General features: G+C 50.0%; 1 protein-coding gene across 4 annotated transcripts in view; it reads left to right on the plus strand.

Annotated features, from left to right (window-relative positions):
- The window catches only part of Pdgfrb (platelet derived growth factor receptor, beta polypeptide), a 39,941-nt gene that overhangs the window by 15,956 nt on the left and 4,636 nt on the right, over window positions 1–19,349 (plus strand). The window contains exons 3-20 of one of the 4 annotated variants that reach the window (NM_001146268.1): window positions 123–443; window positions 2,785–3,051; window positions 3,715–3,842; window positions 3,923–4,097; window positions 4,633–4,825; window positions 5,416–5,531; window positions 7,014–7,137; window positions 7,660–7,874; window positions 10,579–10,673; window positions 11,548–11,680; window positions 12,159–12,263; window positions 12,546–12,656; window positions 15,437–15,596; window positions 16,536–16,696; window positions 17,447–17,565; window positions 17,796–17,918; window positions 18,542–18,653; window positions 19,214–19,313. In NM_001146268.1, the coding sequence (NP_001139740.1) occupies window positions 123–443; window positions 2,785–3,051; window positions 3,715–3,842; window positions 3,923–4,097; window positions 4,633–4,825; window positions 5,416–5,531; window positions 7,014–7,137; window positions 7,660–7,874; window positions 10,579–10,673; window positions 11,548–11,680; window positions 12,159–12,263; window positions 12,546–12,656; window positions 15,437–15,596; window positions 16,536–16,696; window positions 17,447–17,565; window positions 17,796–17,918; window positions 18,542–18,653; window positions 19,214–19,313 (2,758 nt within the window). The other 3 variants (NM_008809.2, XM_030250361.1, XM_011246856.2) reach the window with 3 other exon arrangements.

The raw sequence follows: 19,349 nt of genomic DNA on the forward strand, positions 1-19,349 counted from the left end.
GAATGGGAAGATGTACTCTTTAAGGTCTTGGAAGTTAGTCAGACAGGCTTCCCAGACAGCTTTGGGGGAGGGGTTAAGGTCTCCTTGCCCTGACCATGACGTGTGACTCTTTCTGCTCAAAGGCCAGTTGTTGCTGTCCGTGTTATGGCTCCTGGGACCGCAGACCTCCCGGGGCCTAGTCATCACGCCCCCTGGGCCAGAGTTTGTTCTCAACATCTCCAGCACCTTTGTTCTGACCTGCTCGGGCTCAGCTCCGGTGATGTGGGAACAGATGTCCCAGGTGCCCTGGCAAGAAGCGGCCATGAATCAGGACGGCACCTTCTCCAGTGTGCTGACACTGACCAATGTCACTGGGGGAGACACTGGGGAATACTTTTGTGTCTACAACAACTCACTAGGGCCGGAGCTCAGTGAGAGGAAGCGTATCTATATCTTTGTGCCAGGTAAGGACACTAGCCTGTGTGCCTATTCCTTTACCCTCATCTATACAGCACATAGCACAAAAGAAAACTTGAAGACTACCTCAGGGCTCTGTGAGATGCAGCCTTGTGACACAGGCAAAGAGCAGCATCCAGCCTGGCTCAGTCCAGGAGCATGCTCTTTCCACCGGTTGTCTGCTCGCTCCCAGCCCTCTCTGATCTCGCCTTCCAAGAATTCTGCATTCTCCGTTGGTTTCAACCTGTTCATTTTGGCTCCCATATCCCACTGACCCGTTCTTTGAGCCCTAGGTAGCTTATGACCTCTTTACTCCTCACTCTAACTCCAGCCCTGTCAGCATCGAATGAAGAACAGGAAATGACCAGTGAGAACATCTTCTTCAGTCTCGCTGTGCTCCTAGAACAGGAGATCCAAGAGTATTTGTAAAGGACAGAATTGACCAGCACACTGTTCTGGTGTGGCAAGGGCCAGCATCTAGCAAGGGCCCCCTCAAGATCTAGGGACCAGCATCTGGCAAGAATATCTTCTTTATTTTTTTTTCTTCTCTTCTCTCTTCCTCGTCCCCCCACCTTGGTCTCACACGTAGCCTTGGCTGGTACGGAGCTCACTGTGTAATCCAGTTGGCTTCAAACTTATAGAAATCCATCTGCCTCTGCTTCCTGAGTGCTGGGATTAAAGGCAGGTGCTGTCGCACTGGGCATCTTTCCCTTAATTTTTGAGGCAGTGTCTAGTTGTTATATGGCCAGCGATGACCTTGAACCTCTGACCCTCCTACCTGCATCACCTGAGTGCACTGTGGCACCTCTTTCATGAATGCTAGGCAGGCCATCTACCCACTGAGCTACATCTCTAGCTGCAGCAAAAGCCTTGCTCCCTTATATCATGGAAAAGACTGAAGGGCAAGAAGAGAAGAGGAGGCTCAACTTATCCTTTGTAACTGCACCAATTCGTGATGCCTTTAAGAGTAATCCACATGCCTCTGCTTTTCTTTTTAACACTGGGGATTGAACCCAGGGTCTTGGCCATACTAGGGAAGGATGTTACCTCTGAACTAAGATTTATTTGTTTATTTTATGTATATGAGTACACTGTAGCTGTCTTCAGACACACCAGAAGAGGGCATCAGATTCCATTACAGATGGCTGTGAGCCACCATGTGGTTGTTGGGATTTGAACTCAGGACCTCTGGAAGAGCAGGCAGTGCTCTTAGCCATGGAGTCATCTCTTCAGCCCTAAATTAATTATTATGTGTATATATTAATTATTAATGTGTATAATGTGCACTCTGTGTGTGCGTGCGTGTGTGCATGTGTTTGTATGTGTGCCTGTGTGCGCATGCATGTGTATGTATGAGTGCATGTGTGTGTGTGTGTGTGTGTGTGTGTGTGTGTGTGTGTGTCAGCCACACGAAGGCCAGAAGATGCTGTTGGATCCACTGGAGCTGGAGTTACAGGCAGTTGTGAGCTACTTGATGCAGGTGCTAGGAAAAAAATGTCAAACTGTCCAGAAGAGCAGCAAGTGCTCTCAACCCCTAAGCCATCTCTCCAGATCCCACTATTATTGGTTTATTTGGTTTTTTTTTTTAACTCTTTTATTTTGAGGTAGAGTGTTGCTAGATCACCATGACTGGCCTTGAATTCACCCAGGAGCATTGGCAGGCCTCAAATCTACAGTTCTCTAACCTCTCCATTCTGCTTCACAAGTAGCTGCGAGGCCAGGCCTTCCCACCCAGTCCATCTGACAATCATCCCTTAATAATCCTACCTGTAAACACTGTTATAATGGCAGTTATATTTGAATGCAGTTTGGAGGGGACCAATGTCAAAACTGGAGCAGCATCCTTATTCTGCATTGAGGTGACTGAGGGGCAGAGAGGGGAAGAGACCGCTCAAAGTCAAAAAGCAGTTCACGGGACAGCTAGAAACCCACCGTCCCAGCTGTGATTAAACATCATGACCTGGCCAGTAGCAATTTGGGAAGGGAAGGGTCTACTTCATTTTAATATCTTACAGTCTGTCAGGAAGAGAAGTTGGGGCAGGGACCTGGTGGTAGGGATTGAAGCAGAGACCATGAAGGACTGCTGCTTACTAGCTTGCTCCTCATGGCTTGCTTAGCTTGCTTTCTAATATACCCCAAGACCATCTGCTCATGAGAGGCACCACCCACAGGGTGCTGGGCCATTCCCCATCGATCATTAATCAAGAAAATGCCCCACAGACTTGCCTACAGGCCATCGCAGTGGAGGCATTTTCTCAATTGAGGTTTCTTCTTCCCAGATGTCTCTAGCTGATGTCAAATCGACAAACTCTAACCAGGACCTTCATTCCTTGGCTCTGCTCTTGACAGATCCCACCATGGGCTTCCTCCCTATGGACTCCGAGGACCTGTTCATTTTTGTCACGGATGTCACTGAGACGACAATTCCGTGCCGAGTGACAGACCCCCAGCTGGAGGTGACGCTACATGAGAAGAAAGTGGATATCCCCCTACACGTACCCTACGACCACCAGCGAGGTTTCACTGGTACTTTTGAGGACAAGACTTACATTTGCAAAACCACCATTGGGGACAGGGAAGTGGACTCCGATACTTACTACGTCTACAGCCTCCAGGGTGAGCCTCGCCTTCTGGCCCTTCATAGAAGAATAGCCCATCAGTTCACTAAGTGCACAACTCTGCATCTTATTAGATTCTCTTGTAGCAGTGGGAGGGATCTAGTGTCCTCAACATTCTGAAAAGGAAACTGGCTCAGAGAAAGGATGGAGTTGGTCCACAGTCATTGTGCTCTAAGGGCCGGGCTGGGCTGCATAAGGTGGGGACAGAGGTGTAGGCTTGGAGCCCGCTGGGTTTGGATACCAGCTTGGCCATTTTGCATCTGGATTAGTTTGCACAAGGCACACGGTCCCCAGGAGCCTGACTCCCTACCCCTCTCCCCTACCATAAGATGAGGGTGAGATTAAGGTGCTTAGCGTGTGAAAAATGCTTGGTAAATTTAGATTCCCAGAAGACTGGATTTGGGCTTCCAGATTTGGCTATCTCATTGTCAGCTCCATGAAGGAAGAGGTTCGTCTGTGCGTTCTCTCCTCTAGCCCCAGTGTCTAGGACAGTGTTTGCATATAATGGTAGTTTAATTATTACTGATATAGACTCAGTGCATGAAGTTTTTACAATAGCCGACGTTTCCCCGTGGGCCACTTGCGTTTCCCAAGCCTATTGCTGGTGGCTGGCTAGTGATGACATCCTTGGCCCTAATCCAGTCTCTCTGCCCCACTCCAGTGTCATCCATCAACGTCTCTGTGAATGCCGTGCAGACTGTGGTCCGCCAGGGCGAGAGCATCACCATCCGGTGCATTGTGATGGGCAATGATGTGGTGAACTTCCAATGGACGTACCCCCGCATGAAGGTAATGCCGGGCAAAGGTTGGAAGGCAGGCTGCACATCTCAGCTCCCGCCAGCTTCTGATTTGGGGCCTTGACTTTGCAGAGTGGGCGGCTGGTGGAGCCAGTGACAGACTACCTCTTTGGAGTGCCCTCCCGCATTGGCTCCATCCTGCATATCCCCACGGCTGAGCTGAGTGATTCGGGCACCTATACTTGCAACGTGTCAGTGAGTGTGAACGACCATGGCGATGAGAAAGCCATCAACATCTCTGTGATCGGTGGGTTCCTTGGACTCAGTCCTCTACCTCACCCTGAGCTGGATCAGACTCTGGCGCAGACCTGGGGTCTATCGCAGTATTAGACCCCAATGAAGTATAGCAGTCCCACATACAACTCTGAGCCCAACCTAGACTTCCCACCGAGCCTAGTTCATTCTCAACCCCTCAGTGCAGACCTTGACAGCCCCGTTGCCAGAGTCAACCTCTGCATTAGTTTGAAGTTCCCTTGCACCCTGTATATAATATAGACCCAGAATAGAAAACTTCAACTCCACTCCCAACCTCAGCTCTGACCCTAACACTATCAGTTAGGGTCAAATTCCATCCCTGTTTCCGTTCCAGTCAAAGCTTGCACTTCAGCTCTGTTGCCTAAAGAAACCGTGCCCTAGTTTTTAGAAGCCCCCAGAAGGTGTTTATCTTGCATTTAGTCCGCGCTGGCCTCCAGGAACCCTCCACTAGAGATGGGCAGGATGCATTGGTGTCTGGGCATAACTCCGCCCACAGGGCCCGCCCCTAACTGTTGTACCTTCCGCAGAGAATGGCTACGTGCGGCTGCTGGAGACACTGGGAGATGTAGAAATTGCTGAGCTGCACCGGAGTCGGACGCTGCGGGTGGTGTTCGAGGCTTATCCGATGCCTTCTGTCCTGTGGCTCAAGGACAACCGTACCTTGGGTGACTCCGGCGCTGGCGAGTTAGTTTTGTCTACTCGCAACATGTCTGAGACCCGGTGAGCACCAGTTAGTCCACTTATGTTGGAAGCTTCAAAGCTGCCAGGCAGCCTGGGGCCTTCAGTCACCAACAAACCTAGGACCTTCTTGTCTGAGAGCCTGTTGTGTGATGGACACATGCCAGGTACTAGGTATGATGCTCCTGCAGGAGCAACGCAGGCTGCTCTGCTCCTCCTAGTGGGGGTAGCAGACACTGACGACTTGGCCACTCAGAGGTTTAGTTAACCTTGTGATGAACAGAACCAGCAGGTAATGGCCAAAAGCAAAAACACCGGATAGGAAGAGGATTTCCCCAAGGCTAGAGATCTGCAGACAGGCAAGAATGTGCCCCTCTGATGGGGATAAGCTTTTGAGAGATGGGTATACACCCTGGCCCTTCCCAAGCCTTCCTGGTAGTTTAGGGGAACTGGCCGTGGCTGAGGACTCAGGAGACTGAGTGGATCCTGACTCTGCTGTTATCCCTTGCGCGACCTTGCTGCGTGACCTTGGCAAGGGTATCCCTCCCCTTGGCATTCTACAGGAAGGCGAGGATGCTTTAGGGGTTCCTGCAGTTCTGATCGCAGGTCCCCTGGCCTGGCCTGCTCCGCAGGTACGTGTCAGAACTGATCCTGGTACGTGTGAAGGTGTCAGAAGCGGGCTACTATACTATGCGAGCCTTCCACGAGGACGATGAGGTCCAGCTCTCCTTCAAGCTGCAGGTCAATGGTAAGGGCCACCTCCCTTTCCCTCTCTCCCCTCCCTCCCTCCTCCATCTCTCTTCCTTCCTTCTCTGCCCATCCACCCACAGGGGAGGCTGGACAAAGGGCCCGGAACCCACGAGGCTACATTTTAGACGGTTGATCTGGCATGTTCCCTCTCTGGGCCTCAGTTTCCCCAGATGTAGAAGGTGACTGTCAGACTGTACTGGAGCGCCCCCAAATCTGGGCCATTTATGTATTGATGGTACAATTTTACTTCTCACACACAATCTCTACTCTGCTGAGTGGTTTCAATATGGCAGTCTGTTCAGAGTTCTACCTGCTATGATTTGCATCCTCATAGGGGAAGAGAAATAGAAAAGGAGGAGTTTCCACAGAAAACGAAGAAAGGTTAGAAAGTAACATGAAACTGTAGTGGGTGGGGAAGGAGATAGATGGATAGATAGATAGATAGATAGATAGATAAGATAGATGATAGATAAATAGATAGGTAATAGATAAGTTAAATGATAGGCAGTTGATCTGGCACATCCCCTCTCTGGGGATGTAGATGATTGATAGATAGATAATAGATAGATGATTGATAGATAGATGATAGAAAGATGATAGGTAAATGATAGATACAAAGATGATAGATAATAGACTGATGATGGATAGATAATAGATAAATTATAGATAGATGATAGATAGATAGATAGATAGATAGATGATCAGGGTTAGCCTTGTTCTGCAGGTGACATTTGTGAGACTTGAAGGAGGGAGGGCATTGGACAAGTGGGTATTAGTGGAAAGGACACTCCAGATCATGTGTCACCCCTTGTCACATTGCCAGAGAAATAGGAGGAAGTTGGGTGTGGCCAGATCAGAGGGCGCTGGCATATATGGGGGGGCATGAGGTTAGGGCAGAAATGGAGGGGTTGGAGGGGGTAGTCGTTGGGTAAGAGCTTGTGGCTCGGTATAGACTACAGCTCCATACAAGGCGGCTTTGGCTTCTGTTGGGACTGACAGGAAGGGCTATGACAGGGACTGGAGCAGAGAAGGACATGATAACCACTTAATGTTTTGTCAATTCGCTTTCTAAAAATAAATGTATTTTGAAAGACAAATTTAGCATCTCAATTGTAGATGGAAACTCAGTGTCATATGCCATAAATATAAAAAACACTCAAATACATTCAGAGAAAACAAAACAGTGCCTAGCTTCATGGGCTTGGCTGCCCCGGCTCCTGGCCTGTTCTCTCTTTGAAGAGCAGTTCTCAGAGGGATGTTAAAGACTGACTCTGAGCCTTGCCCTTTGATGTGCCCCAAAGGAACCTGTCACTTTCACACTGGGACTCCTAGTGTCTGAGGCTCACCTGCCATCCCCTGCCTGGGGGGAGGGAGGTCAGGACAAAGAGGACAGGACACTCTGGAGGGCATCCTCCTGACAGCCTTTCCAGTGCTCTGTTCTGATCACCTCACTTCCTGATCCTGCTCTCTGATTGTCCAGTCCCCGTCCGTGTGCTGGAGCTGAGTGAGAGTCACCCTGCCAATGGGGAGCAGACAATCCGCTGTCGTGGCCGGGGCATGCCTCAGCCAAATGTCACCTGGTCTACCTGCAGAGACCTCAAAAGGTGAGCACACCTTGACGCCAAGCCTCCCACAATAGACACAGCTGCCTAGAATGCACAGGTAGGGTAATCTAGACCGGCCTCTGCACCTGAGAGGTCTAAGCCACATCTTAGACCAGTCCTCTGCCTTCCGGGAGATACCGTGACTAACCTAAATTTCTCCTTTTCTTACTGAGCCATCCTCAACCCAGGAAGGAGCAGGGTCTGGCTCCCAGAGGTGTCTAATTCACCCAGTGAATGTTTTGTACCTTTGACCAGAGCTAGATGTAATATAGTGTATAGAGTTCAGGGTTTGCCTTTCTATCCTTGAAGGTCCAATAGGCAAATTTTGCCGTTTAGGAGTCTCAGTTCTAGAGTGGGAGCGCCCTCTGCTGGTTGATCTAGGCAGCACAGTAGGAACCTGCTTAAGGAGCAAGCACTGGGAAATCAAGCCTATTCTTTGGACCCTGCTTCAAGTCTTACTTTCCCTCATTTGCAGAGGGGAAATTAAGAGAGCCTGCAAGCCAGTCCTTTTGTGTTTCCTAGTAGGTGTCCACGAAAACTGTCACCCACACCCTTGGGGAATAGTTCCAAGGAGGAGAGCCAGCTAGAAACGAATGTGACTTTCTGGGAGGAAGATCAGGAATACGAGGTGGTGAGCACACTGCGCCTGCGCCACGTGGATCAGCCACTGTCCGTACGCTGCATGCTGCAGAACTCCATGGGTGGAGATTCGCAGGAGGTCACCGTGGTCCCACATTGTGAGTGCCCCACCTGTGGATGGCTCTGATGACTCTCACCCCTTCCTTGATCCCGCCGTACTGAGCCTGAATCCCCAAAGCAGGCCAAGTCGGCATACTCACAAGCCCATGGGAACATTACAAAAACCTACCAGAGTACGTTCCTATGCACACACGCAAAATATGACGTCGGCCCAGGTGCACAAACACAACTCTAAACACCACAAACATGAAATGCATTGACTCTCGTGTGCAGAAGGTGAACTGGTATGCACGATGCGATCCTGGGACTCAGGTGCACACTCTTCATGTGTACATTTGCGCTGTGCTGAGGACCTTCAGAATACATGCATGTTACAGAATAGCATGTTAGCATCTACTCAAGCATGTCCAGTGCTGCTCATGTATGTAAAACTGCAGAATATATTTTTGTGAGCCGTGTGTATGAGCCTGCTCAAATCTAAGACTTGTATGTAAATCCACAAAATGAATGACATGTACATGTGGGAGTGCAGTCCCCATGTATGTGTATAAAACACGCATGTATGATTCCTGTGCATGTGCGAAAACTGGCACGGCGCATGTCTGTACTCACATAATTGCAGCATATGAAACATACCAAAGCACTTGAGCACAACTCTGTATACATACACTCCAGACAACGTGTGAACATTAGTGGGCACACACACATGTACAAGTACTGCACCTTTGAACAGTGCCTGCCAGAGTCCAGATGTGTGTCTTTCTCCCACGCATCCCTGCCTGCACCTCTGTGTGCACATTTCATCATTAGCATCATTCAGTAAGTGATGGGGACCCAAACTCGCTAGGGGACAGAGGTCGATGGGACAATCCAGAGTGGGGAGGCAGACCAGGAGTAAACCATCCCACACAGGATCGCTGCTTCCAGGGAAAAGGCCCTGAGAAAGAAGAGGCCCTGTGCCAACCATGGAGTTGAGGAAGTATCCCCTCAAAAAGGAAGTTTTACATCAAACGCTGCAAGATGAGTAGGTGTTAGTCAGCCTGTGAGGGATGTGGAAAAGCCTAGTGGCTGAGTGGGTTCTGAGAAATTAAAGCAAACAAGTCTGGCTGCAGGGCAAACTGTGTGGATTTGGGGCAGGACAGGGGAGAGGGAGGGAAGTGGTAAGGAATGGGGCTACAGGATGCAGAATACAGATACAGGATACAGATACAGACGTCAGAGCAAGCAGAGCCTCAAAGAGCATTTTGTACACAATCAGACACAGACACAAGTGCACATGCACACAAACACAGAGACATGCACACATCCACACAGATGCACACACACCCAGAGGTATCCACAGACTAGTACATGTCTGCCTATGCACATGCCTGTCACCTGCCCTTAGAAGAAGGATGAACTTTTAAAACATCCTTACTGGGGCTGGAGAGATGTCTCAGAGGCTAGGTGCACTTGCTGTTCTTTTAAAGGACCTGAGTTCCATTCCCAGAACCCACATCAGGTGGCTTACAACCCAACACCTGTAGCTCCAGATCCCATGGATCTTCTACCTACTGGTCTCCATCAACATCCACACATGTGGAATTCAGCCATACAAATGCACACATATATAGATACAAAAATATATAAGAAATGTATTGATTGCTGTGGGCATCACGGATCCTTTTGGACTTGCTCTGCCAAGCACATAAGTCCTTACTGTCTAGATATTAAAAAAAATCAAATGTCCTATTCCCCCATACTCTCATCCATGCACACATATCCATGAGCAAGTGGGCACAGCGGAATTGTGCAGCCTGACATGTAGACTCACTCTGAGCCTGAGTAAATGCAGAAGAAAAGTCATGTGTGACGCCTGCACAGGACACCGTGTGCTGTTACACAGAGACCCAGGATGACTCTGATGGGTCCCTGGAGGGTGCAGGCTTCCTTTGTAAGACCAGGGTGCGGGGGATGTCAGGAAGAGAGAACAGAAATGTCAGTCAGTGACCCTAAGAAGGAAAGGATGGGGCTAAGCCAGAGGAAGGCTCCCTGAGGAACAGAGGAGGGCAGGAAGAAACAAATTCCCAGAACACAGCAGCTATTGCCAAGTGGGAAAGGACAGGGGTTGGGGGTTCAGCCAGGCTGACTAGGGAAGCAGTGCAGTGAGGCTGAAGTCTCGGGCTAGAGAGAACTCAAGGCTCAGCGAGGCCTAAGTACACCTGCATGTTCACCTCAGTGCCCCAGGAGGTGCACACTGACTGCACCACCACACAGACTAGCGGTCCCCAAGGTGAGGCTGAGAGGAACAGACTTCTTTCTGGGTGTGGATTCATCAGACTGCTGACGTTCAGAGTCAGCTCTTTCTGGAGACACTCAGTGTCTCAGCCATTTGGTTAGGAATGACCCAGGCATGACAGCCCCAAAAGGCATGGACTCAGATGATGGGGTGGCATGGCCTGGTCCCCAGGGTGCCTGATGCTGTAAGAGGCACAGGCCATGCTCAGGAACCAGAAGAGAGTTTCCCCAGCCTAGCAGGACAGTGTAGAAGCCAGCCTGAGCCTGGTTGTCATCTGAGAGGGGAGTCACTGAAGGGCTTATAGGAAAGACCAGAGTGTGGTCCCAGAGGCCAGCTATCTAGGCAGTAAGAGCTTATGTGCTGGGCAGAGCAAGTCCAAGGGATCAGTGATGGTCACAACAAGATGGAGAGGGCAGCTACCCAGTGATTGTTTGCTTATAGCCTGCTCTGGTCTCTGTCCTCAGCCTTGCCCTTCAAAGTGGTGGTGATCTCAGCCATCCTGGCCTTAGTGGTCCTTACCGTCATCTCTCTCATCATCCTCATCATGCTGTGGCAGAAGGTAAGCCTGTGGGTGCAGGGTGGTACCCATATTCCCTCTTGGTGTCACACAATCCGACCCAAAAGGCATAACATGGAGCTCAGCTGGGGGCTGACTTGGAGCATCATTGAGTCTCCAGTTCCCTCAGTCCCTGCTGGGCTGGCATGGTCTGGTGCAATTGGTCCAGCACTCCTGACCCCTGCTCTTTCCTCTGCCTAGGTCCTTCCAGCTCAACTCAGTCCTGGGGCAAATGGTGCTTTGTGGGTGGACTATCATGGCACCAGGATTCTTTCAGCTCTTATCCACAGAGACTCCCATGAGTCACAAGAATGCAATCTGACCCCAAGAATCTGTTTCAACACTCTATTCTGACATTTCCCCCCTCTGTAGCTCCAAACACTTAAGATTCCTGAATTGGGACTTTAGTCCCCCTTCATCTTGTCATTATAAGATTCCAATCCTATGACTCCAAGATCCTAAGATGTCCACATCCAAAGGCTGTATGTATCCTTTTGAGATCCCACAGAGACAGAGTTGACATTTGGAATCTGTCCTACCTTATGCTATGTTCAGGGTAACCTACTCGTCCCGTCTGAGGAGTAACTGGAGTTCAGAGAGAAGCTGGTGAAGCAGCTGTCAGTTCCTCTCTAGAGGCTGCGTCCTCAGGGTTTCTCAGTCACACTTTCCACCCCTGGGGCCCCTGAGTGCCAACTGCCTCTGAGCTCATTGAGACCTTGGTTTTGCTAGCCATTCATTGCATCACTTTCAAACATCCCTGTCCTCGCTGGATGCCCGAGTCTCTTGTCTCATCTGCCATCTAAAGGTCTGGACCTGATAGGCTCAAGGCCAAAGATGCCCTCTGACAGTCTCATCTGTTATTGGTCTTGTCCTGCAGAAGCCACGCTATGAGATCCGATGGAAGGTCATTGAGTCTGTGAGCTCTGACGGTCATGAGTACATCTACGTGGACCCTGTGCAGTTGCCTTACGACTCCACCTGGGAGCTGCCACGGGACCAGCTTGTTCTGGGTCAGTCCTAAGAGGTGTTAAGCAGCAGTGGGCACACTCAGATTTGCTCCCATCATGGTTGCTACTAGCTAAGGCATAGAGCTGATATCTTGCATCCTCTGGATCTCACTATCCTTTCTATATGGTGAAGATAAGGTGACCCCATAGCACCAAAACTCAGGGATCCCAAGACTGATATGGGACCCCTTCAGGTCAAAGAGGAAGTCCTTTGGATGTAGGCCAGGGAGTCTGAGGCAGGTGCAAAGGAGTTGTGCGTGTCCCTAAGAGACAGGAGGTCTTTCAGGGACTACAGGGGAGGCAGATAGCATGCAGGATCTAGAGGAGACCCAGAGGATGGGAAACTTCCCAAGGGGAGCACAGTAGGGCGGTTGGAGGGATGTGGAGGGTGATCTAAGGGAATATTCCCCAACCTAAATGGGAAATGGGATGAAGCTTGAAGCTTTAGCTTCCAGGAGCTGAGGGTCTCTATGCATCCTAGGACGCACTCTTGGCTCTGGGGCTTTCGGACAGGTGGTGGAGGCCACAGCTCACGGTCTGAGCCATTCGCAGGCCACCATGAAAGTGGCTGTCAAGATGCTGAAATGTGAGTCCACCCGCCCCTTCTTCACACCCGAGGCCTCACTCGGTCCCTCCCTTCCCTGGGCTTTTTGTTTCTTCTGAAGGAGCCTGGCCCTGAGGTTGTGGGACCGAAGGGTGCTTCTTCCTCCTTCTCTCCCCGCCTCCCACCTTCTTCCCTCTCTAATACAGTCCACCCTAGGACACTGGTGGTGTGACAGGATGGGGCAGAGGAAGCAGAGTAGGCCCTGGCAGGGCCTCTATACCACCTCAGTGGCCCACCCAGGCTGAGTCCCTCTCCCCCCTCCAGCGACAGCCAGAAGTAGCGAGAAGCAAGCCTTAATGTCCGAGCTGAAGATTATGAGTCATCTTGGACCCCACCTGAACGTGGTCAACCTGCTGGGGGCCTGCACCAAAGGAGGTACCGAACCCACAACCTGGAGGATTCTGGGGCTCCTCTCTTTCCTGTTCTCCCTCAGTCCACCAGCAACACAGGACACTCCAGCAGAATGTCCACACACCTGCCGCTCAGCGTTCTTATTGCACTGTCCTAGATGGACTTAGTTTCAGGATCTCAGAATCACAACTCCTTCATGATGAAGAGATTCTTCAGGCCGCTAGTTCCTGCAGCTTTAGAATTCAAGTCTTTTATGACTCTTCCTTCCTTCCTTCCTTCCTTCCTTCCTTCCTTCCTTCCTTCCTTCCTTCCTTCCTTCCTCCCTCCCTTCCTTCCTTCCTTCTTTTTTCTCTCTTTCTTTCTCTCTTTCTCTCTCTCTTTCTCTCTTTCTCATTCTTCCTTCTCTCCTTTTTTCCTTCCTTCCTGTCTCCTTCCTGTCTCCTTTCTTTCTTTCTTTCTTTCTTTCTTTCTTTCTTTCTTTCTTTCTTTCTTTCTTATTCTCTCTCTTCCTTCCTCTCTCTCTCTTCCTTCCTTTCTTTCTTCCTTCCTTCCTTCCTTTCTTTCTTTCTTTCTTTCTTTCTTTCTTTCTTTCTTTCTTTCTTTCTTTCTTATTCTCTCTCTTCCTTCCTCTCTTCCTTCCTTCCTTCCTTGCCTGCCTGCCTGTCTGCCTGCCTGCCTGCCTTCATGATGAAGTCTTGCCTGTATGTCAGTGTTCCTGTGTGTGTGTGTGTGTGTGTGTGTGTGTGTGTGTGTGTGTGCGTGCATATGTATGTGTGTCTGGTACTTGAGAAGGCCAGAAGAGGTCATCAGATCCTCTGAAACTGGAGTGACAGATGGTTGTGAGCCAGTGGGTAGGTGCTCGGTATTGAACCAAGGTTGTCTGCATGAACAAGTGCTCCTAACAGCTGACCATCCCTCCCACCTCCTTTTTCATATTTCCACAATACATTTTGAAAACCGTGAGAAAGTAACAGAGCCCATCCATGTACTAACCAGGAACTGGCTTTGTTTACATCAGTGTTGGAAGTCATTCTGCCAACTGCGATGATCTGAGGGCCTGGTTACCCACTGGGCTGTCAACATCGTAATAATCATGAAGTTATTGCCCTTTGCAGCTGCTTGTTGTGAGATCTGGGATTTTCCTCGGTGTTGTGTAATCAGCCTAAATACAGAAGTACATTGCGCATGGACTGTTGTCTGTGCTTGCAATGACCGTATTTCTTTTTTTTTTCTTTTTTTAAAAAAAGAATTCTTGTATCTTTATTCATGAGGGTTCTACTTCTCTTATAGGCCTTTTATATTTCTATCAAGGCAAAACATACTTCATTATAAATAAAGGAGGCAGCTCCCTCCACTTTCTCAAGTAATTGTTTAAAACTAATATTGGAGGAGCTAGAGAAAGCTCCCAAGGAGCCAAAGGGGTCTGCAACCCTGTAGGTGGAACAACAACATGAACCAACCAGTACCCCCGGAGCTCGTGTCTCTAGCTACATATGTATCAGAAGATGGCCCAGTCGGCCATCATTGGGAAGAGAGGCCCCTTGGTCCTGCAAACCCTATATGCCTCAGTACAGGGGAACACCAGGGCCAAGAAGTGGGAGTGGGTGGGCAGGGGAGTGGGGGCGGGGGAGGAGAGTCTGGGGGACTCCTGGGATAGCATTTGAATGCAAATGAAGAAAACACCCAATCAAAAGTATAAATTAATCAAAAACAACCCCTAATATTATATTCATACTTAAATGTTTGACAGAATTCACCAGTAAAGATATTAGACTTAGAATTTTCTTGGGATTTTATTTGGGGAACAGTAGAGAGACCGAATCTATGTACGAATTGTCCTGGAACTTGCTATATTCACCAAAATGGCCACAAACTCACTGAGACATGTCTGCTGAAAGCTGGAATTAGTATTGTGCAAGCCCCAGCTTGGAAGATTTTTTTTTAATTTTTTAAAATTAGGTTATTTTCTTCATCTACACCTCCAACGCTATCCCAAAAGTCCCCCACACCCTCCCCCACACTCCCCCACCCACCCACTCCCACCCCCTGGCCCCGGCGTTCCCCTGTACTGAGGCACATAAAGTTCACAAGACCAATGGGCCTCTCTTTCCAATGATGGCCGACTAAGCCATCCTCTGATACATATGCAGCTAGAGACACGAGCTCTGGGGGGTACTGGCTAGTTCACATTGTTGTTCCACCTATAGGGTTGCAGACCCCTTCAGCTCACTGGGTACTCTCTCTAGCTCCTCCATTAGGGGCCCTGTGTTCCATCCAATAGCTGACTGTGAGCATCCACTTCTGTGTTTGCTGGGCCCTGGCATAGCCTCACAAGAGGCAGCTATATCAGGGGCAATGACCGTATTTCAAAAGTGTTATTTTCATCTGTTAGATGGCTCTCAGTGCATTGAACTTAAGTGTAATCAGCAAATTGCACTAACAGTCACGTTCACCTGCTCTATGTAGAGCAGAATCCGAAATGTGTACCAGTCTGAAAACAGCAGCAGCAACCGATATCATAGGCTTGCTACATGCTGAGCCCTCAAAGGCATCTCAGGGGTCTTCATGTCAACCCCAAGGGTGGATTTCAGCCCCTGGCCAGGTGGACAGAGGAAGGACCCTGGAGATGAACAGCTTGCTTACAACCACAGAGGCAGGGAAACAACCCAGGTTTGCAAGGTGCCAGCATCTCTGCCATCTTGCTATCTGTGTCTCCACACCCAAGACTCTATATTGGTTTTGTGGTCATGCTGGGAAGACTGAGGCCTTCCTCAGAGGCTGTCCCTGAGCCTGTCCTCCTGCAGGGCCCATCTACATCATCACGGAATACTGCCGATACGGTGATCTGGTGGACTACCTGCACCGGAACAAACACACCTTCTTGCAGCGACACTCCAACAAGCATTGTCCGCCCAGTGCTGAGCTCTACAGCAACGCCCTGCCAGTGGGGTTCTCCCTACCCAGGTACGAGGGAGGCAGCACCCAGTGAGTGCCTGCCAGGCATATGGGCGCTCCTTGTCCAGGAGTCCAAGATGAAAGTATGGGCACTGGGGCAGTCACTTGCCAGAGCCAGCACTCTGACCAGATAGTAATGATGATGATGGGTGTGTGTGTCGTCTCAGTGAGCCAGGCTCCATCCTAAGCCTTCTGCAGATGTGACCCCTTGAACCCATGGACCATCCTTGTGTCCTAGGTGTCTTGTTTCTAGGTGTCTTGTCTTTAAGGATATAAGGGACAGAGAGCCAGGCTCCCAGCCATAGCTCCCCTGTCCTCTCCAAGCCAGTCTCCCCAGTACCCTATGGGCAAACCCACCTCTGTTTCTGATGACTTCTGATGACTGATGTTGCTTGTTGACTTAAAAGGCTAACAGAAGAGCAGCTCTGGAAAGGTGCACACAGAGGATGTGAGAATGCACCCCCTCCTCCCCCCCCCCCCCGTCCTCTCTGACACTGGCCCATCTCCTTGCACCGCCTATTTAGTTCTATCACTCCCTGGGAGCTAAGGCTGTAGGGAGGGTGTGTCCAGGTGAGGCCTTGCTGCCATTCTAGACTGTGCACCTCCCAGCCCCCTGAGGTAGGTGGTGCTAGAGAGACGCCTCTCTACAGACCCACTTAACACACTGGTCCTGGCTGTTGCAATCACTCCTTGGGGGGTGTGAACTCTGAGAATAGATGTTGGGTCTTTTGTCATTCTGGCAGCCCCAGGGCACAGCTCAGGGCCACACAGGTTAGTTGAAGGGGTTTGGTTCACAGTCATTCACACTGTATGGTGACAGACAGAGGAGATCAGTGACTGAGGAAATGAATCTACAAATGACAAGGCCCCATGGGCTCAGGCTGTACAGGGGACAGGAGCAGGAAGAAAAAACCATGGCTTTTCATTATCCCATTCTTTTGCCTACAGCCACTTGAACCTGACTGGGGAGAGTGACGGTGGCTACATGGATATGAGCAAGGATGAATCTATAGATTACGTGCCCATGTTGGACATGAAAGGAGACATCAAATACGCAGACATTGAGTCCCCCAGCTACATGGCCCCTTATGATAACTATGTCCCATCTGGTAAGTGGATACTGTTATCACGCCTAAACAGGCTCATCCAATACGCACAGCAATGTCTTCCTTTCAAAGTCCTTAATGTACCATAGTCTTGGAGCAACCCTGGGAGGAAGCTAGCTCATTTCATTCACGTGGAGATGGAGGCTGGCTGCCTGCCCAGTGCTTCTATGCAGTGGAGCCCTGTCCCAAGTCCTGTGGCTGGTTCCAGAGCACGCACATAACGGGCAAGAAGGGGAGAGATGGATGAAGGTGGTCTCCTAGGGCCTGGAGGAAGATCTGAGTTGACCCATGGTGGTGAATGTCCTGAGAAACAAGCAGAAGAGTTTTAGTTAGAGGTCCCAGGGCTAAGACCAGAGGTTTTTCTTGACAGTGCACACAATGAAAGCAGAAGAGATGGGCTGGAGGGATAGCTCAGCAGTTAAGAGCACTGTCTGCTCTTCCAGAGGTCCTGAGTTCAATTCCCAGCAACCACATGGTGGCTCACAACCATCTGTAATGGGACCTGATACTCTCTTCTGGTGTTTCTGAAGACAGCAACAATGTACTCACATACATAAAATCAATAAATAAGTCTTTTTTAAAAAAAGAAAGCAGAAGAGATTTGGGTTAGACACTTAGGAATTTATTCTCCCCAGGGAACACTTAGAGATTTAGCAGTCACTAGTATTGCCTGTTCAAATCCACAAGCCTAAAGACAGGGCTCTTCTAAGCTTATGGTACACGCAAAGTAACCCATAACCCTCTGCTCTCTAGCCCCTGAAAGGACCTATCGCGCCACCTTAATCAACGACTCACCAGTGCTCAGCTACACAGACCTCGTGGGCTTCAGCTACCAAGTGGCCAACGGCATGGACTTCTTAGCCTCTAAGAACGTATGTATGGTCCTGATGGGGCAAGGCAAAACTGTGAGGAGAGAGGGCAGCTAGCCAACCAGAGCCTTCCACATGTGTGGCCCCATGAGATAGCTCCCGACTCTCTGATGGACAAGGGCATTGAGAAACCACACACCTGGGAAGGCACACATTTTTTCCTAAAGTGCTGACCCAGAGGGTCTTCCCCCACAACTGCTCCTTGGCTTCAGCTCCCCTCTTCCTTGATCCAGTGTGTTCACCGAGACTTGGCGGCCAGGAATGTGCTCATCTGCGAGGGCAAGCTGGTCAAGATCTGTGACTTCGGCCTGGCTCGAGACATCATGAGGGACTCAAACTACATCTCCAAAGGCAGCGTGAGTGACTTCACCATCCGTGGGGTTGTCCCCAGGTGCCTCTGTCCCTGGGTACAGGTTCCCTCCAATCCATGTGGCCACACTTCAGTATGGGACCACTGCTTACTTTTTGTGCCAGTAGAGATGCCAGTGCTGCTCAGCTATGAGCAGAGGCTGGACAAAGAGCCACCTAGCTTTGTGCACAGTGGGAAAAGATGGGGAGAGGGTCAGGACCACATGTCACAGTGGGGGCTGAATCAGGACCAGCTACAGTGGGCCCCAGGTGAGCAGGAAGAGGTATAGACAGAGATGTAAGGTGAACAGAGGAGTAACCCAAATGATATGGTAAGACAGGTCTTGAAGTCCAGTGTTAGAATAACTACAGACCCCAGAGACCTTGGGCATGTCCCTGGCTACCCACTTCAAGGCATAGCACACTCTTGGGGCTTCCCCCAGGGTTACAGGCTACCAGGTCTCTAGACAGTGAGTTAGGAAACAGCTTCCCAATGCTCTGGCCAGGAGTGTGCTTAGAGCCTTAGAGTGGAGTGAGAAGGAATTGGTGTGGGAGCTGCTGAGCCTCCTCCTTCCCAGGGGTGGACTGGCTAGAGACTCTATGTGCTCAGTGCCTGTCTTCACTTCTTCAGACCTTCCTGCCTCTGAAGTGGATGGCCCCAGAGAGCATCTTCAACAGCCTCTACACCACTTTGAGTGATGTCTGGTCTTTTGGGATCCTACTCTGGGAGATCTTCACACTGGGTGAGCCACTTCTTCCCCTAGCCCCAAGCTATGCACCAGAGCATCTACCCTTCCACTTCTATCTCCCTCCTGATTGCTCCTCGGCCTGGAAGTAGAGGACTGTGGGACAGATGCTCAGACATGAGCCAGGACTTAGGGGCAAGTCCAGACAGTGCCACTCTTCTAATTCTAAGGCTTTGGCAAGTCCTCTGCCAACTCTGGGTCTTTATTTTCCCATCCAAGTATCAAAGGGATTAGACATATCAAAAACATGCTTGAAGCCGCTGTAATGGTGTATAGCTGTAATCTCAGGATATGGGAAGCAGGAAAATGGAAAGTTTGAGGCCAGCCTGAGCTACCTAGACTCCATCTTTAAAAATCAAAGAGAAGAAACACAAACACAAACAAACCCTGCTTAGATATCTATTGCTTCTCTGTTTCCATCTCTGTGTGGAGTCTATTTTCCAATGCCAAGGGCATTGTGTTCTCATATATGCCAAGACAGTATAGCATGCCTGAGAGGACACCTTGCCACTCCCCACATCCTGAGACAGTATGTCCCTGTCTCTGTTCCATGACAGGTGGCACCCCTTACCCAGAGCTGCCCATGAACGACCAGTTCTACAATGCCATCAAGAGGGGCTACCGCATGGCCCAGCCTGCTCATGCCTCCGACGAGATGTGAGTGGAACCTAGTGCATTTGGGAGGAATTTGAG

This window comes from Mus musculus, chromosome 18, assembly GCF_000001635.26.
Source record: "Mus musculus strain C57BL/6J chromosome 18, GRCm38.p6 C57BL/6J".
Taxonomy (NCBI): Eukaryota; Metazoa; Chordata; class Mammalia; order Rodentia; family Muridae; genus Mus; species Mus musculus.